The 26,789-nt window shown below is 40.0% G+C and overlaps 2 protein-coding genes across 2 annotated transcripts in view; both read left to right on the forward strand.

The window, feature by feature from the left end:
* Positions 1 to 26,789, forward strand: part of CHST7 (carbohydrate sulfotransferase 7) — a 520,876-nt gene that overhangs the window by 476,737 nt on the left and 17,350 nt on the right. The window lies entirely within an intron of this gene.
* The window catches only part of JADE3 (jade family PHD finger 3), a 78,079-nt gene that overhangs the window by 5,556 nt on the left and 45,734 nt on the right, over positions 1 to 26,789 (forward strand). Inside the window, exons 2-4 of the mRNA XM_052663794.1 lie at positions 3,263 to 3,319; positions 4,100 to 4,179; positions 24,371 to 24,528. Coding sequence (XP_052519754.1) covers positions 3,274 to 3,319; positions 4,100 to 4,179; positions 24,371 to 24,528 — 284 coding nt within the window. The 5' untranslated portion in view covers positions 3,263 to 3,273. The remainder of the gene's footprint in view (positions 1 to 3,262; positions 3,320 to 4,099; positions 4,180 to 24,370; positions 24,529 to 26,789) is intronic.

Genomic DNA, 26,789 nt, shown 5'->3' on the forward strand with positions numbered 1-26,789 from the left:
CAGACCCCCAAATTTGCTTGCTTTGCTTTCTTTAAGTTATAAGCAACCCAGTTTCCAGGACTGGTGTTATTGGTGTTAATCTGTTTCCTAGGCTGTTTATTGATAATACAAGATTTTTGGTTTCCATCTATAACAGAAAAGGATTGTTACTGTATTAATTTAGAAAGTACCATATTTGGAAATTCCCTGGTGGTCCAGGGATTAGGACTTGACACTTTCACTACTAGGGTGTGAATTCATTCGCCATGCATGTCTCATAATTTTTTGATGAAAACTGGGTGTTTTAGATAATATAACAATTCAGTACCGGCGCCCTGCCACCCGCCCCCAGGGCTCTTTAGTGACTGGCTGCATTATTTTACTGAAGTCTATTTACTCTCCCCATTTGCCTGAAAGTGTGTGTAGTCTCTCTCTGTCTCTGTCTCTGTCTCTGTCTCTCTCACACACACATAGATGCTTAAACCACTGGAAATTTTATTTAGAGACATTAGTTTTCCCAATATAGGAGCTTTTTGTAACATTCCTCGGCACTGAAATACTGGGTTTCATTTGTCTGGGCTTCCCTGGTGGCTCAGAAAGTAAAGAATCCACCTGCAATGCAGGAGACCTGGGTTTGATCCCTGGGTTGGGAAGATCCTCTGGGGAAGGAAATGGCAACCCTCCAGTATTCTTGCCTGGAGAATCCCATGGGCAGAGGAGCCTGGCGGGCCTATAGTCCATGGGGTTACAAAGAGTTGAACACAACTGAGCAATTAACACTTTCACTTTTCTTAGCATTCCTTGCGATAGATGTAACTTTAAGTTAGGCTAGTTGTTTGTCAGTTGGGAACAAGGGAGAAAGCGCAAAAGGGGGAAAAGGGCAGGCAGAAAAGCAGTGGGTTGTGCTTTCAACCATTTTTCCTTTTTGCACTTCTTTTTCTTGGGGATGGTCTTGATCACTGCCTCCTGTACATCACGAACCTCCATCCATAGTTCTTCAGGCACTCTTATCAGGTCTAACCCCTTGAATCTATTTCTCACTACCACTGCATAATCATAAGGGATTTGATTTGGGTCATACCTGAATGGTCTAGTGGTTTTCCCTATTTCTTCAACTTAAGTCTGAATTTGGCAATAAGGAGTTCATGATCTGAACCACAGTCAGCTCCCGGTCTTGTTTTTGCTGACTGTATAGAGCTTCTCCATCTTTGGCTGCAAAGAATATAATCAATCTGATTTCAGTATTGACCATCTGGTGATGTCTATATGTAGAGCTTTCTCTCGTGTTTTTGGAACAGGGTATTTGCTATGACCAGTGTGTTCTCTTGGCAAAACTCTGTTAGCCTTTGCCCTGCTTCATTCTGTACTCCCAAGGCCAAACTTGCCTGTTACTCCAGGTGTTTCTTGACTTCCTACTTTTCCATTCCAGTCCTCTATAATGAAAAGGACATCTTTTTTGGGTGTTAGTTCTAAAAGGTCTTGTAGGTCTTCATAGAATCATTCCAAGTTCAGCTTCTTCAGCATTACTGGTTGGGGCATAGACTTGGATTACTGTGATATTGAATGGTTTGCCTTGGAAACGAACGGAGATCATTCTGTCATTTTTGAAATTGCATCCAAGTACTGCATTCCGGACTCTTTTGTTGACCATGATGGCTACTCCATTTCTTCTAAGGGATTCCTGCCCACAGTAGTAGATATAATGGTCATTGGAAAAGACTCTGATGCTGGGAGGGATTGGGGGCAGGGGGACAAGGGGACGACAGAGGATGAGATGGCTGGATGACATCACTGACTCGGTGGATGTGAGTCTGAGTGAACTCCGGGAGTCGGTGATGGACAGGGAGGCCTGGCGTGCTGCGATTCATGGGGTCGCAAAGAGTCGGACACGACTGAGGGACTGAACTGAACTGAGTTAAATTCACCCATTCCAGTCCATTTTAGTTTGCTGATTCCTAGAATGTCGACGTTCACTCTTGCCATCTCCTGTTTGACCACTTCCAATTTGCCTTGATTCATGGACCTAACATTCCAGGTTCCTATGCACTATTGCTCTTTACAGCATTGGACCTTGATTCTATCACCAGTCACATCCACAACTGGCTATTGTTTTTGCTTCGGCTCCATCCCTTCGTTCTTTCTGGAGTTTTTTCTCCACTGATCTCCAGTAGCATATTGGGCACCTACCGACATGGGGAGTTCCTCTTTCAGTATCCTATCATTTTGCCTTTTCATACTGTTCATGGGGTTCTCAAGGCAAGAATACTGAAGTGGTTTGCCATTCTCTTCTCCAGTGGACCACATTCTGTCATGACCAACCTAGACAGCATATTAAAAAGCAGAGACATTACTTTGCCAACAAAGGTCCATCTAGTTAAAGCTATAGTTTTTTCCAGTAGTCATGTATGGATGTGAGAGTTGGACTATAAAGAAAGCTGAGCAGAGAATAATTGAAGCTTTTGAACTGTGGTGTTGGAGAAGACTCTTGAGAGTCCCTTGGACTGCAAGGAGATCCAACTGGTCCATCCTAAAGGAAATGAGTCCTAAATATTCATTGGAAGGACTGATGCTGAAGCTGAAGCTCCAATACTGGTGCAAAGAACTAACTCATTTGAAAAGGCCCAGATGCTGGGAAAGATTGAAGGTGGGAAGAGAAGGGGACAACAGAGGATGAGATGGTTGGATGGCATCATTGACTCAATGGACATGAATTTGAGTAAACTCCGGGAGTTGGTGATGGAGAGGGAGGCCTGGCATGCTGCAGTCCATGGGGTCACAGAGAGTTGGGCATGACTGAGCGACTGAAATGAACTGTGCTTTCAAAGATGGGACGTGCCTCACTTCTTTCTTCAGCCAGCCTTGTCTCATGCCTTTCAACCTTGGCCTTTGACATCTCTACCTTTGTAACTGCTTTTCCTTTCTTGCTCATCTCTTATTGGGGATCCCTGACTGATAATGACCCAGTGGCTACCCCTCTTTGTTTGGTTGGATAGTGGTCATGTGGCCACATTTGAGGCTCTTGCCAGTCCTATGTCATTCATCCTCTGCAGCTTAGATTTCCTCCTAAAGCTAGTATGTGGCCTCACCCAGTCTTTCACACTCTATATTGGGGAGAATTTGGTAGAATTCTTCTCCCACCACTCTAGGTCATTTGAGAATATTCTTAACAAAAATAATTTGATTTGTGTAATTCACCTGCTGCTGCTTCTTGAACAGTGTTGACTGCCCTATGAGATGGATCTGTGTGTTGAGTATTTATTCAGTGTTGTCTTCTCTTTCCCAGGATGCTCCAGGATGAAACGCCATAGAAATATCAGCAGCAGTGACAGTTCAGAGGACAGTGAGTAGAACCAGCCAACAGCTGGTAACTCTGTAACTATAATCTGTTAGAGTTTCTTTGACTTGAGAACAAGCTGTTTCATGCTTCTTTCAATGGGTTAAAAAATGTTTCTAAGAAGGAAAACTTGGGGTACCATTTTTCTTACTTGTTTGAATTCCATTAGACATAGGTAAGTTAGATGAAAGAATTGGTTTTGTGTGGCATATAGCATTTTGTTTTGCACTTTTTACTTACTCAGGCAACAAAAGCCACATCTACCAATGGAACAGTGCTTTTCTAGAAAGAAAAGTGTGAGAGCATAAATTGTAGACCCTACAGTTTTTACAGTAGACCCTACAGTTTTTATTTTAGCTGAGGTACTAAGTGTTTGGGTGTGTCATCATTTGTAAAAGACAACTTTATTAACAGTAGCATTTGGGAAAATGCTGAAGGATAGGCAGATTACTTGCTCCACATTTTTAGTTTTTTCAGTTGCTTTTGTGGATACTTTTTCTCTAGATGGAACATAAATTGTCTTGTTCTAGATTATAATGAAGTATGATTATACCAAATTGAATCTCCTCAGTATTAGCATTGTTGAAGCTTTTGCACCCTGGAATGTCACCTATAAATGTCATTAAACTCCTTTATGAGGCTTTTGTGGTTGCAATTTAACTATTTTCTTTAGTGATATGAGATCACCGTGCTCTTCTCCATCATGTATTTCACATACTCTTGGATGACATTTAGTTATAATAGCAGGTAATACGTTTCAGTATTTTTTCTAATTATCTTTTACAGATCCTTCCACTTCCTCTACTTTTGGCTCAATGTATAGGAGCAAGTCAAAAATGCCAAATGAACGCAAGAAGCCTGCCGAGGTGAGATCAGATATTAAATTTTTAGACTTAAAAAATTAGACAGCTACCTTCTGCCTACATATCTACAATACCCAGATCTTAGAGATGTGAGGAGTAAACTATGTTCCACTGGATAGGCTTGTATTTCTGATGAAAACAAGTCTATCTACTTTTTTTTTTTTTTTCAAGAAAGATTCCGTTTTATTTTTCCTTTGGGAAAACAGTGGTCTACACTCTGCTTCCATTTTGGTAATGGCACCTAAGTGCCTGGCTTTAGAATATAAATCCTCCCCTAGCCAAGAACTCAGAGTAACCCAGAGAATTGGGATGGACCAAAAGAGCCAATGATCTGGCCTATGATAGGAAAGATCTAAGTTGGTAAGTGGGAGGCAATGCAGAAAGGGTAGATGAAGAAGTCATTGATAGAGAAGGAAAAGACTGGGTTGGAGATCTTTGGGGCTATGGTAAATGTTCACAGCCTTCAGGGCACTACCACGAAGCCAAAAAAAAATGTCCCAGTCCTTGTGAGGCTGGTCATCTGCCTCAAGGGCAGCAAAGTGCACTTGGATTTGGGAATAGTTTAGTGGATCTTACAGACTTTCCTCTGTGATAATTAAATGATGAGAAACTGATCTTGCCTATCTTCACTTCTACTATAAGTAGTCTTTCTTGGCTGCAAAGGAAAAGAGAATGTATTAGCAAACTATTGCAGCATTATATGTTATCACAAAGTTAGTGGCTTAAAGCAGCACACATTTATTATCAGTTTCTGTGTGTCAGGAGTCTGGCTACAGCGTGACTAGATTCTCTCTGTTCAAGGTCTTTCAAGGCTGCAGTCAGTGTGCTGGCTGGGCTGTGTTCTCATCTGGAAGTTTGATTAGGGAAAAATTTGTTCCCAAGTTCATTCAAGTTGCTGGCAGAATTCATCTTCTGGCTGGAGTACTGAGAGGTCCCTGTTTGTTGTCATCGTTGGTTTTTGGTAGAGGACCACCCTCCACTCGTAGGTTGCTTATAGTTCTTTGCCATGTGGCCTTTTCCATGGGTCCCCTCAAAACACAGTAGCCTACTTTGAAATCCAGTGAGGGGAGAGTCTTTTACTCCAGTCTGACTGAGGCTTATATAACATAATCATGAGAATGATGTCCCATCATGTTTGCCATTTTCTGTTTATTAGAAAGAAGGCCAGGTTCCATTTGACCGCATGCAGGGTGGTGGGGGGAGGCATTGCTTTTGGGTGTCAGAGAGAGCATTCCTCCCTTTCTCAGAGATCACTTTTCTGTCTTTTGCCAGATCTTTCTGGGCACAGTAGACTATCAGTGTGTATTTATATGTGCCTGTGTCATACAGAAAAACTTAGGAAATAAAATACACATAAACAGGAATAAAACAAATTTCCCATCTATCCAGAGGTGGCTTTGACTGCAGAATTGATGAGAAAGAAACCTTCCTACTTTCCCATTTAGGACAACCAGTCCTAGAAGGTAAAGTGACTCAAGAGCTTTGAGTCACAAGGCCTGTTGCCTCCAAGTTAGAATATCATTCTTTAGCAAAAGATTGAAGACCTGGGCTACTGGAAGCAATTTTTTTTTTTCATTTATATGCCCCATTCTGTTACAAAAGAAAGAACCTGATATTGTATAGCAAAACCAGCCTTGGCATTAGAAGAGATTGATTCCATGTTTTGCTGGTTTATTTCATCTCTCTGAGGTAATTTGTTTTGTTGTTATAACATGGACATTATCACATCTACCTCTCATAGGTTCCATTCATTGAAATTTTATGTGCTAGAGCTTTATATTAGATTGTCTAATTGTTTCCCAAAAGTAAGCAATTATAAAAATATTCTTAGATGCTTCCATCATTTGAAAATTTTATTTAATGGCTTATTTATATCTGTATGAACTCATGTATATTTATTTTATACTGTGGGTTATAATCCAATACTACATAATATATTGGGTTGCCAAAGTTAGTCTGTAATCAGTGAAATTATGTCTTATTTTTCTCTTTTCAGTCTCTATTGATTTCTGCTTTTATATTTATTATTTTCCTCCTTTTTGCTTTAGTTTTATTTTGTACTTTTTTCTAGACTCTTGAGGTTGATGCTTAGGCTTTGAAAGTTTTCCTTTTTTCTAATATAAGAATTTTAGTGCTGTAAATTTCCCTTTAAATACTCCTTAGCTTCACCCCATTAATTTTGGTACGTTTATTTTCATTTTCATCCATTTCAGTATTTTTATTTTCCTTGAGACTTCCTCTTTGATACATGTGTTATTTAGAAAAGTGTTGTTTAGTTTTCAAGCATTTGGAGACTATTCTTGCTATCTTTCTGTTACCGATTTCTAGTTTGAGTTCACTTTTGTCACAGAACATAATCTGTATGGTTTTAGTTCTTTTACAGGTGTCAAGATTTGTTTTCTGGCACAAGATATGGTTTATCTTGGTGAATATTTCATGGGCACTTGAAAACAATGTGTATTATGCTGCTGTTGGGTCCTATTAGTTGATGGTACTCTTCTGTATCCTGGCTGATTTTCTGCCTAGTAGTAGTATCCATTGTTTAGAGAGGGCTGTAGCAGTCTCCAACTGTAATTGTGGATTTGCCTCTTTCTCCTTTTATTTCTATCAGATTTGCTTTGTGTATTTTTAAGTTCTGTTGTTAACTACATACATATTTAGGATTACTGTACCTTTTTGGTGAATTTATCATCATGTAATGTCCCTCTTTGTCTTTGGTAATTTTATTTTTCCTGAAGTCTATACTATCTAATACTAATATAGTTTCTGGCTTTCTTTTGATTCATGTTTACATGGTATATGGTATATTTTTCCATCCTTTTACTTTTACACATATGATTTTTTTTTGAAATGGGTTTCTTATATAGTTGGGTCATTTTTTACCCTACTCTTTAAATCTCTGTCTCTTTACTGGCATATTTAAAACATTTATATTTAATGTAATTTTTATTATGATTTGGTTTAAGTATGCCATTTTACTGTTTTTCTATTTATTTTCTGTTTTTTGTTTTCACTCTTATTTTCTGTCTTGTGGATTACTTGAATATTTTTTAAAATTCCTTGTTGATTTTTTTTCTTCTTTTGGCTGTGGCATGCAGCTTAGGGATCTTAGTTCCCCAACCAGGGATTGAACCTGAGACCTCAGCAGTGAAAGCAGAGTCCCAACCACTAAACCACCAGGGAATTTCCCCCATATTGATTTTTCTATGGTGGCTTTTAAGATTTAAAGACACATATATCTTTGTGTAGATTTTTAGTGGTTGCTCTTGAGAAGCAACCTTTTAAAGAGAGGACCATCTTCCAAAATGACTTATCAGTCTACTGTTCTCTACATTTTATATATACTATTTTGAGTGAAGTAAAAGGAAGGCTACCACCATTTAGGTTTGTTTATCCACCCCCGACTTTTATCATATAGTTATTTAAATATTTTCTCTATATACATTGGGAACTACATTAGACAATGTTAGAATATTTGCTTCAACCATAAAATATTATTATAAAATTCAAGAGGAAAGGAGTAGTCTGTTTTATTTACCCATATTTTTATTCTCTTGTTCTTTCTTTATTCCTGATATTCCAACTTATTCCTTTTGTTTCCTTTCTCTATGAAGAACTCCATTTAGCTATTCTTTTAGGGGAATTCTGCTAGTGATTAATTCTCTTAGTTTTCATTCATTTGAGAATGTCTTGTTTTCACCTGAAGGGTATTTTCACTTGATATAGAATTCTGGTTTGACAAAACTTTTTTTTCAGCACTTGAAAAATGTGCTAGTTCCTTCTTGTCTCCATGGTTTCTAATGAGAAATCTGTTCTCATTCAAATGGTTGCTCTTCTATAGGTAACCAGTCACTTCTTTTCCAGTTGCCTTCAAGATTTTTCTTCATCTTTAGTTTTCCAAAGAAAACTTTACAACTGCATACCTGAGCATGGATTTCTTTGGATTTATCCTGTTTGAGATTTCATCCTAAGTTAGATTATATAATCTGAGTTTATATCTTCTCCCAAGTTTGTTTTCAATCATTATTTCTTCAGGTATTTTTCAGCTTCACCTCTTTTTCTCTTCTTCTGAGACTTCAGTTGCTTGAATGTTAGATCCTTTGTTATTTTCCCACAGATCCTTGAGACTCATTTTTTCCAGTGTATATTCTTTCTGTTGGTTAGATTAATTTCTCTTGTTCGCTGATTCTTTTTTTTTGGTAGGTAAAAAAATTTTATTTGCTTACTTAGATTTCTCCTAAAATATAAAAACCTGAATGGTTTCCTGAATTGCAGCTTTTGGCAGTAAATAAAGGTCAATACAAAGATCAGTAAGCCCCAACTTTCTGTAGCAGCTTTTTATTTTTCCCTGAAAAAGAGAGTCCATTTTCCTAAAGAGACATTCATTCAGATGAGATGTATATGAGGGTTTTTTGCTAAAGTGCTAAAAATCATATAATTCCTGTAACTCTAGGTGAGAATTACAACAGGAAGAAAGCATTAACTTAAATACTCCAGGTCACTGCAAATCCTGCAAAGTCCCCTGGTGTCTGTGACAGGAGAAGAATCTGACATGTACATACTTGAACTAAAATCTAGGCCACAGTGCTCTAAAACTTCATTTACTGGTCTGTAATTTATTAACATACTGTAAGACTTACTCAAATCTAATTATATGGTAAGAAGACCTGAGAGTGTTTTGTAAAAATTTGTTTTAGAAATTCTTAGATAAATTTAATTTGCTAATTTTCTATTCTGTTTTCTTTATTTTACTTTGTTTCATTGGTCTCCTTTGCTTTCCACAAATTCCTAAGGACAGTCCCTAAAAAAATTATTAATCCTGTTGTTTGGTTGGAGGTGAACTTTTCCCAACAGTCTTCAGGTCTGTGGCTCTCCAGAGTATAAACCTGGTGAGCCACATGGGCTCCTATAGCAGCCAGGGCAGTGTAGTAGGGTGCAATCTGGCCGCTCTTCACTCCCACCAGGCTCAGCACCCCCAGCAGGCCACACTGAAACCACTGAGCCACTTCTTGGTGTCTTCACAGAACTGCAGTGCTGTGGACTTAAGCCCGATCAAAGCATCATCTCTTTTATTCTGATGGGCATAGATAGTATCATATATTAGAGTCCACATAATTCCAGAAAAATAAAGAGGAAGGCAAGTGGATGGATCACAGGAGCCCTTGATAGCAGACCACCCAAGTAATGCTCCTCAATTAAATGTCAGTCCCAAGGCTAACTGAGGCCAGTATTTAATTCCTTTCTTTGGCGGGTAGGTGATGACAAGAAGTAGGGATGCTGCTCCAAGAGCTGTAGTAATTCAAACACAGAAGAATGCCCAGGGCCAAGGTCAGCTGTTCCCCAAGAAAAACAAAGGATCAAAAAGTTGAAATGTCTCCAGCAGCTATTGGGTGACTTACTGTTCTTGTAACCTTTTTATCATAGTCCTGGTCCCACATATCATTAATAGTACAGCCTGCTTCACACATCAGAACAGCTCCAGTGCCAAGGAGAGATAACATGTACCAGTCTGGGAGACAACCTGGGTCTGCTGCCAGACCAGTGCTCCAAGTACATGGTAAACAGAGCAGCCAGGTTCCTAGGGGCTTGTCTAACCACATGAGGCACAGGCAGAGCAGCAGAGGGCAGGGCACCGAGTTCACGATCATGGCTGCCAACAGGGTCAGTGGATGCCCGCTTGACCCCTGCCCAGCTGAGGGCTGCCAGTTCGTAGCATGGAGCCCATGGGCCATGCATACGAGCGCCAGAGAGCGGCTGCATGAGCCCCACAGCCACGCCTGCACCACAGCCCTCAGGCCCCACGCCGCCCACTCCCAGCTCCTGTCCCCTGATTCTTTATTCTCTTAATTCCATTATTCTATTGAGCCTATAGTATCTATTTATGTCAATTATTATGTTCAGTTCAGTCGCTCAGTTGTGTCCGACTCTCTGTGACCCCATGGACTGCAGCATGTCAGGCTTCCCTGTCCATCACCAACTCCCGGAGCCTACTTAAACTCATGTCCATTGCATCGGTGATGCCATCTAGCCATCTCATCCTCTGCTGTCCCCTTCTCCTGCCTTCAATCTTTCCCAGTGTCAGGGTCTTTTCCAGTGAGTGGTTCTTTGCATCAGGTGGCAAAAATATTGAAGTTTCAGCTTCAGCATCAGTCCTTCCAATGAATATTCAGGACTGATTTCCTTTAGGATTGACTGGTTGGGTCTCCTTACAGTCCAAGGGACTCTCAAGAGTCTTCTCCAACACCACAGTTCAAAAGCATCAGTTATTCTCTGCTCAGCTTTCTTTACAGTTCAACTCTCACATCCATACATGACTACTGGAAAAACTATAGCTTTGACTAGATGGACCTTTGTTGGCAAAGTACTGTCTCTGCTTTTCAATATGCTGTCTAGGTTGGTCATAGCTTTTCTTCCAAGGAGCAAGCGTCTTTTAATTTCATGGCTGCAGTCACCATCTGCAGTGATTTTGGAGCCCAAAAAAAGTCTCTCACTGTTTTCATGGTTTCCCCATCTCTTTGCCGTGAAGTGACAGGAGCGGATGCCATGATCTTAGTTTTCTGAATGTTGAATTTTAAGCCAACTTTTTCACTCTCCTCTTTCAATTTCATCAAGAGGCTCTTTAGTTCTTCTTTGCTTTCTGCCATAAGGGTGGTGTCCTCTGCATATCTGAGGTTATTGATATTTTTCCTGGAAATCTTGATGCCAGCTTGTGCTTCATCCAGCCTGGCATTTGGTTTTTCCTGTGGTCATGTATGGATGTGAGAGTTGGACTGTGAAGAAGACTGAGCGCCAAAGAACTGATGCTTTTGAACTGTGGTGTTGGAGAAGACTCTTGAGGGTCCCTTGGACTGCAAGGAGATCCAACCAGTCCATTCTGAAGGAGATCAGTCCTGACTGTTCATTGGAAAAACTGATGCTGAAGCTGAAGCTCCAGTACTTTGGACACCTCATGTGAAGAGTTGACTCATTGGAAAAGACTCTGATGCTGGGAGAGATTGGGGGCAGGAGGAGAAGGGGATGACCCAGGATGAGATGGCTGGATGGCATCACTGACTCGATGGATGTGAGTCTGAGTGAACTCCGGGAGATGGTGATGGACAAGGAGGCCTGGCGTGCTGCAATTCATGGGGTCGCAAAGAGTCAGACACGACTGAGCGACTGAACTGAACTGAACTCTGCATAGAAGTTAAAGAAGCAGGGTGACGATATACAGCCTTGACGTACTCCTTTTCCTATTTGGAACCAGTCTGTTGTTCCATGTCCAGTTCTAACTGTTGCTTCTTGACCTGCATACAGATTTCTCAGGAGGCAGGTCAGGTGGTCTGGTATTCCCTTTTCTTTAAGAATTTTCCAGTTTGTTGTGGTCCACACAGTCATAGGCTTTGGCATAGTCAATAAAGCAGAAATAGATGTTTTTCTGGAACTCTCTTGCTTTTTCCGTGATCCAGTGGATGTTGGCAATTTGATCTCTGGTTCCTCTGCCTTTTCTAAATCCATCTGGAACATCTGGAAGTTCACGGTTCATGTACTATCGAAGCCTGGCTTAGAGAACTTTGAGCATTACTTTGCTAGCGTGAGATGAGTGTAATTGTGTGATAGTGTGAACATTCTTTGGCATTGCTTTTTTTTGGGATTGGAGTGACAACTGACCTTTTCCAGTCCTGTGGCCACTGCTGAGTTTTCCAGATTTGCTGGCATATTGAGTGCAGCACTTTCACAGCATCATCTTTTAGGATTTGAAATAGCTCAACTGTAATTCCATCAACTCCACTAGCTTTGTTTGTAGTGATGCTTCCTCAGGCCAGCTTGACTTTGCATTCCAAGATGTCTGGCTCTAGGTGAGTGATCACACCATCATGATTATCTGGGTCATTAAGATCTGTTTTGTATAGTTCTTCTGTGTATTCTTGCCACCTCTTAATCTCTTCTGCTTCTGTTAGGTCCATACCATTTCTGTCCTTTCTTGTGCCCATCTTTGCATGAAACATTCCCTTGGTATCTAATTTTCTTGAAGAGATCTCTGGCCTTTCCCATTCTATTGTTTTCTTTTATTTCTTTGCATTGATCACTGAGGAAGGCTTTCTTGTCTCTGCTTGCTATTCTTTGGAACTCTGCATCCAAATGGGTATATCTTTCTTTTTCTCCTTTGGCTTTTGCTTCTCTTCTTTTCTCAGCTTTTTGTAAGGCCTCCTCAGGCAACCATTTTTCCTTTTTGCATGTCTTTTTCTTAGGGATGGTCTTGATCACTGCCTCCTGTACAATGTCACAAACCTCTGTCCAAAGTTCTTCAGGCCCTCTCTCTATCAGATCTAATCCCTTGAATCTATTTGTCACTTCCACTGTAAGGGATTTGATTTAGGTCATACCTGAATAATCTAGTGGTTTTCCCTAGTTTCTTCAATTTAAGTCTGAATTTGAAAATAAGGATTATTGTATTATTGTATTATTGATTATTGTATTATTTCATTTCAAATTTTCCATTTGGTTATTCTTTATATCCTCTTATTTTTTTACTGAAACTTTCATTTTTTTTTAAACATGTTTGTAATTTCTCGTTGAAGCATTTTTGTGATGGCTGCTTTAAAATCCTTGTCAGATAATTAAAACATTTGTGTCATCTTGGTGTTGGTGTCTATTTATTAGTCTCTTCTCATTCCTGGTTCTTAGTATTCTGAGAAGTTTTCTGTTGCATCCTGGGCTAGGTTTTCATGGGGTGGGGGTGGGGGGTTATTATGATAACAGACACCAGGTCTTTTCAAAAATTTTTTTTGTTTATTTCATTTTTGGCCATGCTGGGTCTTCACTCTTGCACAGGCTTTTTTCTAGTTGTGGAGAGCAGGGGCTACTCTTCAGTTGCAGTGCATGGGTTTCTCATTTCAGTGACTTCTCTTACTGCGGAATACGGACTCTAGGGCAAGTGGGCTTCAGTAGTATCAGCACATGGGCTCAGTAGTTGTGGCTCCTGGGCTCTAGAGCATAGGCTCGATAGTTCTGGTGCACTGGCTTAGTTGCTTTGAAGCATGTGGGATCCTCTCGGATCAAGGATCAAACCCGTGTTTCTGGCATTGGCAGATTGTTTCTTTACCACTGAACCACCAAGGAAGCTTAGACACTAAGTCTTATTTAAATCTGTTTTGGCAGGCCTCCAGAATAACCAGACCGGTGGGGAAGAGGCATGCTGACTTCTTACCACCAGTTGCAGATTTCCCTACATTCTTCATCCTAGTTCTGTTATCTCTCTAGGGAGGTAGTTCTGTTCTCTCTGGGAATGGGGAAGGGTAACTCATTACTACTTGGCAGGGATGGAAATCCGCATTTTGTTGCCTCCACTTATAGCAGGGAGTGGTGTGGTGACAGTTGCTGCATTACTGATGGACAGTGGCGACAGTCTAGGCTCCCTACCCAGTCTCTACTGATATTGCATTGAGGAGGAGGAGGAATGCCTTGTTATTGCTAAGTGAGAGTGGATGTCAAAGCCTTTCAGATGATGTCATTAGTACCATAGGGATTGTTCTTTTTAAAAAAACATTTTTATCATCTTTTTTGAGATATTCTTAAAGCATACAGTTCATCTACTTACAGTGTATAATTCAGGGTGTTTTAGTATATTCACAGAGTTGTGTGGGTAACCATTACCACAATCTAAATTTAGAATATTTTCATCACCCCAGAAAGAAACACCCTATCCATTAGCAGTTAACTCCCCAGACCCCACTCCCAGCCACTGGCAACCACTAATCTTAATTTCTGTTTCTATGGTTTTGCCTATTCTAGACATTCCATATAAATGGAATCATACAATATGTGGCCTTTTGTGACTGACTTCTTTCACTTAACATTTTCAAGATTCATCCATGTTGTGGCATGTATCAATACTTCATTTCCGTTTTATGACCAAATGATATTCCATTATATGCATATATCACATTTTAAAAATCAGCTCTTTAGTTGATAGAAATTTGGGTTGTCTACATTTTTTGAATATTATGAGTAATGATGCTGTGAGCTTTCATATACATGTTTTTAGTTGGACATATGTTTTCAAAAACACCTAGATATAGGATTGCTGAGTCCTATGGTAACTGTTTAACCACTTGAGAGAATGCCAGACTGTCTTCCAAAGGGGCTTCATCAGTTTATATTCCCACCAGCAGTGTACAAGGGTGTTTGAAATTAGTTCTTACTATGGGTACAAGAGACTTGGAATTCCTCTGGTGACCTTGTTTTTGTCTCCTTTCTTGACCTTTTCCTTTATGCTTGTCCTCAGAGATTTTGTCTTCTGCAGCTCTTCTAGTATAGGTACTGTTATCATTGGAGGCTTTAGTGTGGTGGTAATGGTATTAAATATTTAGGATATTTAGGTGGGATAGTGTTCTCTATTCTTCTGATTACATCTCAATCTTAGGAGTGTGTAGTAGTCCTGTGTGTGGGAGCAAGGTTGGGGAGTGGCCTTCAGGGATAGAGCATTTTGCCCCTGCCCACTATTATCCTGTCTGCCTATAGCAGGTATCCTCTGGTATTCTCAGTCTGTGTCCTTGAGATTCTCTCTCTTGAGATTAAGACTTTTTTCTCCCTTGAGTAACACAGGGAAGCTGAGGCTGGGTGCTTCTCCCTTCCCATAGCACCAGTCAAATTATTTCAGTGCCCTCACTTGAAATCCTTCTTCTGTAGATGAAGCCTTTTGTTCAGTAAGGGAGCCAGGACACTGAACACCAGCAACCCAGACAGTACCACTGGGGGAGCTTTTTCTCCAGGTTCTCTCCCTAACTTCCCTGTGAGAGCCCTCCTAGATTTCTAGAGAAAAAGCTTACAAGAAGGTGGGAACTCCCTATGAGTACAGCCCCCAGAAACTTCATATTCTCTTAGTAGTCCCCACTTGGCCCCCAGAGATTCATCAGAATTTCTAATTTAATGTTCCTACTGTGACCTCTGCCCGAACTAAGTAAATGCTTCTGTCCTATGTCTCCCTGCAGGCATGCTTGTCTCTCTTTGAGTCTGACCATTTGTCCTGTGACTCATTTCTCTAACGGTTTCACAAAAAATCGTTAATTTGCTGCCTCTCCTGCCTTTTTCTTCTTGTAAGGATGAGAATTTCTTTTTTCTGACTCCCTACAGGTCCAAGATGAAACCTCATGTGTTTTTTTAAAACTAGGAGTTAATCATTGAAATGCAGTATAAATGATCTTTTTCTCTGAGGCTTAATTGGCTACACAGATAGACAAATATTTTCTTTGATGTTTAGTGCTTTGCTGAGATTCCTGTGTGTGCCTCCCCCTGATTTATCCTCTAGAGAAGCATTTCCTAGGGGTGTGTGAATTCCACATATGTTCAGGGGCTTTGATACCTTCTGAAAATTGTATGCAGACTTTTAAGGATATGTTTTTATGTATATTTTTTTCTGAGCTAGTAGCCTTCTTCTGATTCTCAAGTGAGCCGCTATTCTTGAAGAGGTTTTTAAAAAGCTAATTGCTGTAGAAAAAGTTCATAGTACTAGGTGACCAATTTGAATATATTAAAAAATCTTTCATTCTTTCTCAAAGCCTGGATATTTTCACCTAATATTAGTCTAACTGGTCTATAAAACATATCAACCTATCTTAAAAGATTGACTGCGTGTCTCCTCTAGGCCTAGAGTCTCATTTGTCACATCTGAGACTTTCATAGCAGCAGGGTGAAAGCTCATATATTTCAAGTCAGCAGAATACACTGCATACTCTCAAATAGAGCCTATTCATATCATTTTACCTGTATCTCTAACAAACTTGATTATTTGGTTTTCTGACCCACAGCAGATAAAAAGTACTAAGCTTGCAAATGCACACTTATTGCACAAAAAGGGACATTGAGGAATGGGAGAAAAACTTTGAAAGCAAACTTCAGATGTCATCTCTTATGTGAAAATTGCTCAGATCTCCAAGTCAGACTCAGTTGCTCCCACTCCTCCATTACCAGGATATATCAATATCATGGTAAATACCTCTGTGATACAGGGTAAGGAGAATTATCAAACCTACCTAAGCAGCCTAAAAGTACATTGCTTTTTGGGAATCAGTGTTTCAGTTGATGTCAGCCCATAGCCATCAGAAATGTCCTATTTATTCTTTATAAGAAACCTGAGAAATATTTTAAAGTATCTGAAAGATATGTCCATGCTTTTTAAAGCTTTAAACTGAGAAAGAAGTTTTGCTTCACTGGAAAAACCACTGTGGGACATAATGTCTTGACAACATTGGCTATTTTTGTTTATAGAAATTCTTTGCTAGGCTTTCTCTGCTTTGAATGGTTTATTCTTTTTAGATAACCTGAAAAGTCTCTTTTTGCCTTAAGATTTATAATTCTAAGAAAATCACTTACAGTTTATTCCTTTTGATTAGATATAGTTACTGTGTTTGCAGCTTTTTTTTTTTTTAATGCTTTTGGGGTGACATCTGTTTGTCATCAGTTATGTATAGTTTTAGATTTAGTGACTATTAATCAAAACTGATCAATCTCTCTGCGTCATTATACGTGGACCAGACAGTATTCCCCTTTGTGTCATATAGGAAGTAAATGTTTTGGCTTTTCCTCTAAAAAATGTCACAGAAATGTTCAGACTAGCTGTGCTTTAAGAAACTGCCCACTGAGAGATGTTAGTGAGAACAGTAAAAGCCAGAGCTGTCCATGAAGGGCATTTTCATTTTGTGGCTCTGGCAGGTTAAGCATTGATATTCTAATTGAATTCATAGTGAGGCCTCCTTTGTTTCTGCAAGCATCTGAGGGGCCAGGATGGGCATGCACTGTTGGACTTGGCATAGCTTCTGGGCTGTATGTTAGGCTGTGAATTCCCTCTTTGACCATAAATGAGCAGATATCTGGTAAGTACAAAATCTTTTTGTTTCAGGAACTTTTGGGGAAACTACCAGTGCATATAAAATAGGCACACAATTAAGAACTTGTAAAACTTCTAAACTTCATTACCTAGGTCAGTGTCAATATCCAGATCCCTCATTAACAATCTTTAATTTAGCAGCAAATACCCATGTTTCATTTTGTGAAGCTTCTGCATTATCTTGTGACCTATAGAATGTTGGTTAAAGTTCTCGATGGGGCTCTTGCTTGGGAACACTGTCTTTGGAAGTCAGACCGTCCACGTTTTAGTTGAGCCATGAACTCACGTCTCCTTTTACCTATCAACAATTTATGGACTGGAAAAGAGAACTTTCTGCTTTTAGAACTAAAGCTGAGACTATGTTGATGATAGTAAAATAACTGCAGCTGAGGTTTATTTAGCAATTACCATGAGCCCAATACCATACTAAAGATCTTTACATAAATTCACCTGTTTAATCCCCACAACTATCCCAGTGAGGTTAAGGGTTCTTATTCTTATTTTACAGATAAGTAAACTGAGACATAGACAATTTAGACAACTTCCCCAAACTAGTAAGTGGTAAAATTAGTAGACCAATCCCAGCAGTCTGTCCCTAGACCCATATTCCTTTCTTTATAAAGATTTTTAATTTATTTTTAACCATTTAAAACATTTGTTTGGTTCAAATATCAAACTATGAAACAAAATACATTCAGAGAGATCCAGCTTTTGTCTCTTTTCTCCCTTTTCCCCTTTCTCTCTCTTGTCCCTATTTTCTCCCCTTTTCTTACCGTTAAATGGTTTTCTTTGTAAGTTCTTGGCTTATCTTTTTATTGTTTCTTTATGAAAATAAATACAAATATGAACGTATGTGTATACTACTATATATGAATAAAACTGATACCTCTATCAGGATACACTATAACTATTTTGTTTGCCCATGTTTATTTTAAAAACCTTAAAAAAATACCTTTTCTTACCAGAAGCAAATTTATGAGACCAGTCTGGTAAATATATTTTGTATCACTTTGCAGATATCTTCCTGAGTACTGAACTTGCATTCCTATCCCTTCTTCAGCATTTTATATTCTGCCTCATACTTGAAATGTTTGACTTCTACAGCAAGATAAGGCAGACTCTTGCACTCTGCCTTGAGTAAAAATGCTTCTCTGGAAACCTTGGATCTGATGCTATTTAATCTGGCTAGCTTGTAAAATTGAAATCAAGCTTACCATGTAAGTCTTTTTTCTAAAGGTGGAAGAGAGAATTACAGTAGTCATTGGATTTAGCTTTCATTTGCTTAAGAAAAATAGGTATGAATTGATTGGTATTTCTACAGTCCCAGGTTCCCCAGACTTCACAGTATTCCTGTTCCCTGGGAGTTTGCTATTTCTGAAGCAATGGACAAGAGCCAAATTTCATTGGCCTCTGCTTTTTCTCTTTGTCTAGAGTCTTCAAGTTTCTCTTATGTTTGGTAAACGTGTGTATTAGTTTCCTAGGGCTGCTGTAACACATTACCATAAACTGAGTAGCTTAAAACAACAGGAATTTATTTTCTCACAAGTCCAAAATCGACCAGATTGCTCCCTCCAGAAACTTTAGGGAAATTCTGTTCTTGCTCTTCCAGGTTCTGATAGCTGTCAGCACTTAATGACTTGTGGATTAATGAATCATTCCAGTCTCTACCTCTATGGTTGTGCTCCCTTCTCTTCTGTCTCAAATTTGCCTCTGCCTTTCTCTTATAAAGACACTTGTTACTGGATTTAAGGCCCACCTGGATTTTCCAGGATTATCATTTCATCTCAGAATCCTTAAATTATTTTTATCTGCAAAGAACTCATTTCTAAAGTAATGTAACATTGACAGGTTCCAGAAATTAGGATGTGGACATGTTTTTGAAGTTGGGCTGGGCACCACTCAGCCCACTTCTGTGTCTCTAGGCTAACTTAGAAAATGCTACAGAACAGATTTTCATAAGCAATTTTATCAGGTATGAAGACATGGTATATTGCTATGTGATTGTTACTAAACCCAAAGCATGACTTTGCAGTCAGTTGATTTATTTTGAGAAATATATCATATGGAAAATAATGAAATATTTTAGGAGGTTGAAAAATACTTGGTTGTAGTAGTCTTTCCAGAGCTAAGGTAGGATTTCCCACAGAACCCTGTTTCACAGAGGCAGTAGTTGAGCACAATTGTAAATTGCTACCTCTTCTTAACCACTGTCTCATTAAAGGCACTCTGGTAATTTATAGAGATGGTTCAGAGTCTTCAGCAAAATGGTGATTCAGTTTCTCCCACTGGCCACCCAGAACACTGAGCTCTGTGCAAAATATGTTAATAGATATGTCTGTGATCCTCTCTTACTTCCTTACACAAAGCATTATGTAATAAACCTCCCATTTTTGTTTCCTATAGACTTAGCTTTCTCCCCACACAGTACCCAATTAAGTGGCTAGGATTCTTCATAGGAAGGTCATTTTGTTACCACTTCATCACCAGCATGTTCAGCGTTGGTTTCCTGTTCAGGTCATATTATTAATTCTAAATCTTCCCTAAATGAAACCAATAGGCATTTGTAGAGTTGTCCCTGCAAAGTAGCAAATGGAATGAGTCCTTATTCATTTAAATGACATCATTGGAAGGACTGATGTTGAAGCTGAAACTCCAATACTTTGGCCACGTGATGCGAAGAGCTGACTCATTTGAAAAGACCCCGATGCTGGGAACAATTGAGGGCAGGAGGAGAAGGGGACGACAGAGGATGAGATGGTTGGATGGCATCACCGACTCGATGGACATGGGTTTGGATGAACTCCGGGAGTTGGTGCGGAGAAGGCAATGGCACCCTACTCCAGTACTCTTGCCTGGAAAATCCCAAGGACAGAGGAGCCTGGTGGGCTGCAGTCCATGGGGTCGCTAAGAGTCGGACACGACTGAGCGACTTCACTTTCACTTTTCACTTTCATGCATTGGAGAAGGAAATGGCAACCCACTCCAGTATTCTTGCCTGGAGAATCCCAGGGACAGGGGAGCCTGGCAGGCTGCCGTCTATGGGGTCACACAGAATCGGACACAACTGAAGCGACTTAGCAGCAGCAGGGAGGCCTGGCGTGCTGTGGTTCATGGGGTCGCAAAGAGTCGGACACGACTGAGTGACTGAATTGAACTGATTATATGATTGTTCAGTCCTGTACTTTGTGAAATGTCAATTTAAACAGACTACACCAACTGAGAATTAATTGCTTTATTGTATCATACTCTATACTTCAACTTTCATGGTAATGATGACCCTATATGCGAGACAGGAGAAGAGACACAGATATAAAGAACAGACTTTTGGACTCTGTGGGAGAAGGCGAGGGTGGGATGATTTGAGAGAATAGCACTGAAACATGTATATTAACTACCATATGTGAAATAGATGACCAGTCCAAGTTCGATGCATGAAACAGGGCACTAAAAGCCGGTGCACTGGGACAACCCTGAGGGATGGGATGGGGAGGGAGGTGGGAGGGGAGTTCAGGATGGGGGACACATGTACACCCATGGCTGATTCATGTCAATGTATGGCAAAAACTACTACAATATTGTAAAGTAATTAGCCTCCAATTAAATAAATTAATTTTTAAAAATGTCTTGAACTTGAGAGGTCAGAGAAAGCAACCCAATAGTGTTAAATTCACATAATGTTCTCCATTTATTGGATAAATCAAATTAAAAAATCACCAGAAAAAAAAGAATTCAGCAAGGTGGCAGGATATGATGTTAACATATAAAATCAATAGCTTTTATAATCAAGTGGAAGATGCCTAGGCACGTTGTAATGTAGGAAGTTTAAAAAGTACTCAAAGAGTGGGATGTGTCAAAAGTGCATAGGTGCAAGCCAGCCTGAAAGAGCTCCCAGTGACCAAAGGTAGAACAATTTCAGCATCAAAATAATTAACAGTAATACTAAATTATAACCCAAAGAATAAAATAGATCCATGAGGTTCTGGGGGCTTCCCTCATAGTCAGTAAAAGAACCTACCTGCAATGCAGGAGACCTAGGTTCGATCCCTGGATTGGGAAGATCCCCTGGAAGAGGGCATGGCAACCTACTCCATCTTGCTTGGAGACTCCCATGGACAGAGAAGCCTGGCAGGCTACAGACCATGGGGTTGCAAGAGTCAGACACGACTTAGCAACTAAAACAAGAAACCACCACATGAGGTGCTAATGATATAAATAAATAATTGAATGAATGAACAAAAAAATAGGGAGAAGGGGCAGGCTTTTTTTTTTTTAACAGAGGAATTCCAATTCATAAATGTAGGGCTGGTAGAACTGAGGAAGATAACAAATCACCATTAGAATACCATAACAAAAGTAATAACTTTTGCAGGGAAGAAATATATCTGTCAATGCTAAAATTAGTCCATGACAGTTTGAGGAGAAACAGGGTGTTTTTTATAATCTCAGAGTACCTCCTCTAAGATATTTATTAAGTAGAAAGGAAAATATAGTAACCTAACAGCTGAGAAAACCAGCAAGACACACTATCTTAACCAACTGATCAAGTTTAACGTCACCACTAAGATGACATTGGCATCATACATTCCTTATATAATGGGATAAGAGAGTCATAGCATCCTTTCTGTGGCGTTTTTTACTCAGAAATGAATAACCTCAATCAAATCACGAGAAAATACCAGACAAACCCAGATTGTACAGACATTATATAAAGTATGTGACTGATGCTCTTCAGAAGTGTCAAGGTCTGGATAGAAAAGGAGAAACTATCACAAACTGGAGGATACAAAGGAGACATGACAAGTACTGCAAAATGTGATTCTGGATTGAATTCTGGAACAGAAAGACATTAGGGGGAAAATTAGTTGTAGATGAATGCTAATTTCCTGGTTTAGGTATACTCTGGTTATACAAGATGTTAACATTAGAGAGAAATATAAGAAGGATATATGGGATCTCTGTATTATTTTTGTAACTTCTCTGTAATACTAAAATTATGTAAATAATTTTAGGACATTGTACAGGAGACAGGGATCAAGACCATCCCCATGGAAAAGAAATGCAAAAAAGCAAAATGGCTGTCTGGGGAGGCCTTACAAATAGCTGTGACAAGAAGAGAAGCGAAAAGCAAAGGAGGAAAGGAAAGATATAAGCATCTGAATGCAGAGTTCCAAGGAATAGCAAGAAGAGATAAGAAAGCCTTCTTCAGTGATCAGTGCAAAGAAATAGAGGAAAAGAACAGAATGGGAAAGACTAGAGATCTCTTCAAGAAAATTAGAGATACCAAGGGAACATTTCATGCAAAGATGGGCTCGATAAAGGACAGGAATGGTATGGACCTAACAGAGGTGGCAAGAATACACAGAAGAACTGTAGAAAAAAGATCTTCACGACCCAGATAATCATGATGATGTGATCACTAATCTAGAGCCAGACATCTTGGAATGTGAAGTCAAGTGGGCCTTAGGAAGCATCACTACGAACAAAGCAAGTGGAGGTGATGGAGTTCCAGTAGAGCTATTTCTAATCCTAAAAGATGGTGCTGTGAAAGTGCTGCACTCAATATGCCAACAAATTTGGAAAACTCAGCAGTGGCCACAGGACTGGAAAAGGTCAGTTTTCATTCCAATCCCAAAGAAAGGCAATGCCAAAGAATGTTCAAACTACCGCACAATTGCACTCATCTCACATGCTAGTAAAGTAATGCTCAAAATTCTCCAACCCAGGCTTCAGCAATACATGAACCGTGAACTCCCTGATGTTCAAGCTGATTTTAGAACCGGCAGAGGAACCAGAGATCGAATTGCCAACATCCGCTGGATCATGGAAAAAGCAAGAGAGTTCCAGAAAAACATCTATTTCTGCTTTATTGACTATGCCAAAGCCTTTGACTGTGTGGATCACAATAAACTGTGGAAAATTCTGAAAGAGATGGGAATACCAGACCACCTGACCTGCCTGTTGAGAAACCAACATGCAGGTCAGGAAGCAACAGTTAGACCTGGACATGGAACAACAGACTGGTTCCAAATAGGAAAAGGAGTACGTCAAGGCTGTATATTGTCACCCTGCTTCTTTAACTTCTATGCAGAGTACATCATGAGAAACGCTGGACTGGAAGAAACACAAGCTGGAATCAAGATTGCCAGGAGAAATATCAATAACCTCCGATATGCAGATGGCACCACCCTTATGGCAGAAAGTGAAGAGGAATGAAAAAGCCTCTTGATGAAAGTGAAAGAGGAGAGTGAAAAAGTTGGCTTAAAGCTCAACATTCAGAAAACGAAGATCATGGCATCTGGTCCCATCACTTCATGGGAAATAGATGGGGAAACAGTAGAAACAGTGTCAGACTTTATTTGAGGGGGCTCCAAAATCACTGCAGATGGTGACTGCAGCCATGAAATTAAAAGACGCTTACTCCTTGGAAGGAAAGTTATGACCAACCTAGATAGTATATTCAAAAGCAGAGACATTACTTTGCCGACTAAGGTCCGTCTAGTCAAGGCTATGGTTTTTCCTGTGGTCACGTATGGATGTGAGAGTTGGACTGTGAAGAAGGCTGAGCGCCGAAGAATTGATGCTTTTGAACTGTGGTGTTGGAGAAGACTCTTGAGAGTCCCTTGGACTGCAAGGAGATCCAACCAGTCCATTCTGAAGGAGATCAACCCTGGGATTTCTTTGGAAGGAATGATGCTGAAGCTGAAGCTCCAGTACTTTGACCACCTCATGCGAAGAGTTGACTCATTGTCAAAGACTCTGATGCTGGGAGGGATTGGGGGCAGGAGGAGAAGGGGACGACCAAGGATGAGATGGCTGGATAGCATCACGGACTCAATGGACATGAGTCTGAGTGAACTCCAGGAGATGGTGATGGACAGGGAGGCCTGGCGTGCTGCGATTCATGGGGTCGCAAAGAGTCAGACATGACTGATCAACTGAACTGAACTGAAATAATTTTAAAATAAGGTGATAGCTAAATAATTATAAATTATCACAGAATACTTGTTGATTAATTTGAGAGAGTTAAGGATTTTTATTTTACAGAGACTTTTTAAGAGTAACCTATACTGTTGATTTAAATTCAAGGAGCCCAAGAAAATTCAGGAAAAACCCCTTTACTCTTTATTAAATCCAGAATAAGCTGACTTTCCTGTCAATTCTTCACACCCTTTCCAAATAGAAGTTGATCTGACCATTTAGGAAGTTAGAGATGTCTCTCTTGCTGGAGTGCAGAGTTGGTGGGGATGGTCTTTTTAAAAGGAGAACATTAAATGGTGTTAATTCCATAATAATGGTCTTCTCAAGGTGTGTGCAATGTCTTAACAGGTATTCCGGAAGGACCTTATCAGTGCCATGAAGATTCCAGACTCTCACCATATTAACCCTGACAACTATTACCTCTTCACGGATACATGGAAAGAAGAATGGGAAAAGGGAGTCCAAGTACCAGCCAATCCAGACACTCTTCCACAGCCTTCTGTCAGGTATTTTCATGGTTGTATCTTTGATTTAGGGGATGAATGCTCTTATAGTAGTCTGTGAGTTGCTTGAGGGGAGACTTTGAGTGGCTAACTATACATTTATAATGCTAAGTCACATACATGTTCAGCAATTCACTCAGACCAATGGCAGATTATACCAGACTAAGATAGGTCAGTAGTCAGTCAGACTCTTTATTTAGGGATATAATATGTATCTATTCACAGGATAAAACTGTTTGAAGTCCCATCTGAAATTATGATAAGGTTTTGGAGACCAAGATTTCCCAGTCTGACTCAACAATCAGTAGCATTTATTAGCCTTTGAAGAGAAACAGAGCACTAATTACATAACCCTATAATAACCCTATTAATATATAACTCCATGAGAAGTTGCTTCATTTTAATAGGGGCCTCATAGTGATAGCATCTGTAAACAGAGGGCCAAAACATACAGAGTTTGTAAAATGCATAAACCCAAGTAAAAGGGGATAACTGGAATAATTGGGTTAACCATAAGCACACAGCCTTCCTTTGCAAAGACTTGAGAAGAAGTTTAAGTAGGAGAGTATTTTTTGCCAAGAGGACATAGTAAGTTTAGCTCTTCAAGAGTAATGACTAGTTTTGGAAGCCATTTTTTCCTACTGGTCTTTGCCAGTGTTTTGCATGAAGGCCAGCATGAAATAAAATGCTTGGTATAAGTTTAAATGAAAGAGTGAGGGAAAGAAGGAATAGCATCAGATAAAGGGGCTGGTGGGACCTCCTGGTTACTATGAGAAATTGTACATCTCATTGTACAGCTATCTATTTCTAGTACCTATTAGGTTCTTAAAGATCAGAGACCACATTCTTGAATTTTTGGTCCCTAGCATCAGGTTCTTGGAGAAGGAAATGGCAACCCACTCCAGTATTCTTGCCTGGAGAATCCCAGGGACAGAGAAGCCTGGTGGGCTGCCATCTCTGGGGTCACACAGAATCTGACACGACTGAAGCGACTTAGCAGCAGCAGCAGGTTCTTAGGTCTTAGTCATGTTCCAGAAATGCTTATCAAATCACTTCTAAAAATGCAAGCCCAGGCTGTCCCACCCACAGAGAGACTGTCTATTCTCTGTTAAGAAAAACTTCAGTCTTGCCCAACACACATACTTACCCTCACTAGCTCATCATCATTGCCACAATCTCTAGAAATCACAACAATATCATGAATGAACATAAGAGTCAGACATTTTCATGTCTTTACTGTCAGTATTTTTATATACTGTTGCAGTAACAGCGAGGAGCCCAGACTACCACCTTAAACCAGTAATAATCATGTATCCCTCTCCTTCCCATCTGTGGTAATATCAGAGACTTTCACCACTCCTTAGAGGTGATGAGGATACCTCCCCCTGCCACATGGTATCAGTGAAGACCATATAGGGAGCAGTAGTAAGGTTATCAGAGACGGCAATGGCATCCCACTCCAGTACTCTTGCCTGGAAAATCCCATGGACGGAGGAGCCTGGTGGGCTACAGTCCATGGGGTCGCTAAGAGTCAGAGACGACTGAGCGACTTCACTTTGACTTTTCACTTTCATGCATTGGAGAAGGAAATGGCAACCCACTCCAGTATTCTTGCCTGGAGAATCCCAGGGACAGCGGAGCCTGGTGGGCTGCCGTCTATGGGATCGCACAGAGTCGGACACGACTGAAGTGACTTAGTAGTAGTAGTAGTAGTAAGGTTATCTTACCAATCCCAGCAAGGGAGGTATCAGTGGAGGCCTGGTGAGAAGCCAGAACTCTCAGCCTCCCCCAGTAGTAACAAAGAATTCCTGCCCCTGAATGTCAACATAGGCCAAATGGTGAACCAGGACTTCTACAATCACCTAACAGTGATGAGGTGATATCCTCCCCAACCAGATCTCCAGCCAGAGCAGTGTCAGAGGAAGCCAGTAAAAATAAAAGGTTTAAAGAAGATCCAGAGTCTTGTAGCATAATACACAGGTTCCAGTGGAGGAAAAACACTCATATCAAGAACTAAAAAGATCTCAACTTGATCAAAGATAATCAGTAGCTGCCAGTACCAACGTGACAGAGATAGTAGAATTGTCTAACAAAGATTTAAAAGGAGCCATCATAAAAATGCTTCAGTGAGCAATTATGAACACACTTAAAGCAAAAGAAACAGTAGTATATCCCCCCTCTTTCATACCTGATATTGGCCATTTTTATCTCCTTTTTTACTTGCTATAGGGTGGTCATTTTTACTGACCATTTCACAAAGCCAT

Source organism: Budorcas taxicolor, chromosome X, assembly GCF_023091745.1.
Source record: "Budorcas taxicolor isolate Tak-1 chromosome X, Takin1.1, whole genome shotgun sequence".
Lineage (NCBI taxonomy): Eukaryota > Metazoa > Chordata > Mammalia > Artiodactyla > Bovidae > Budorcas > Budorcas taxicolor.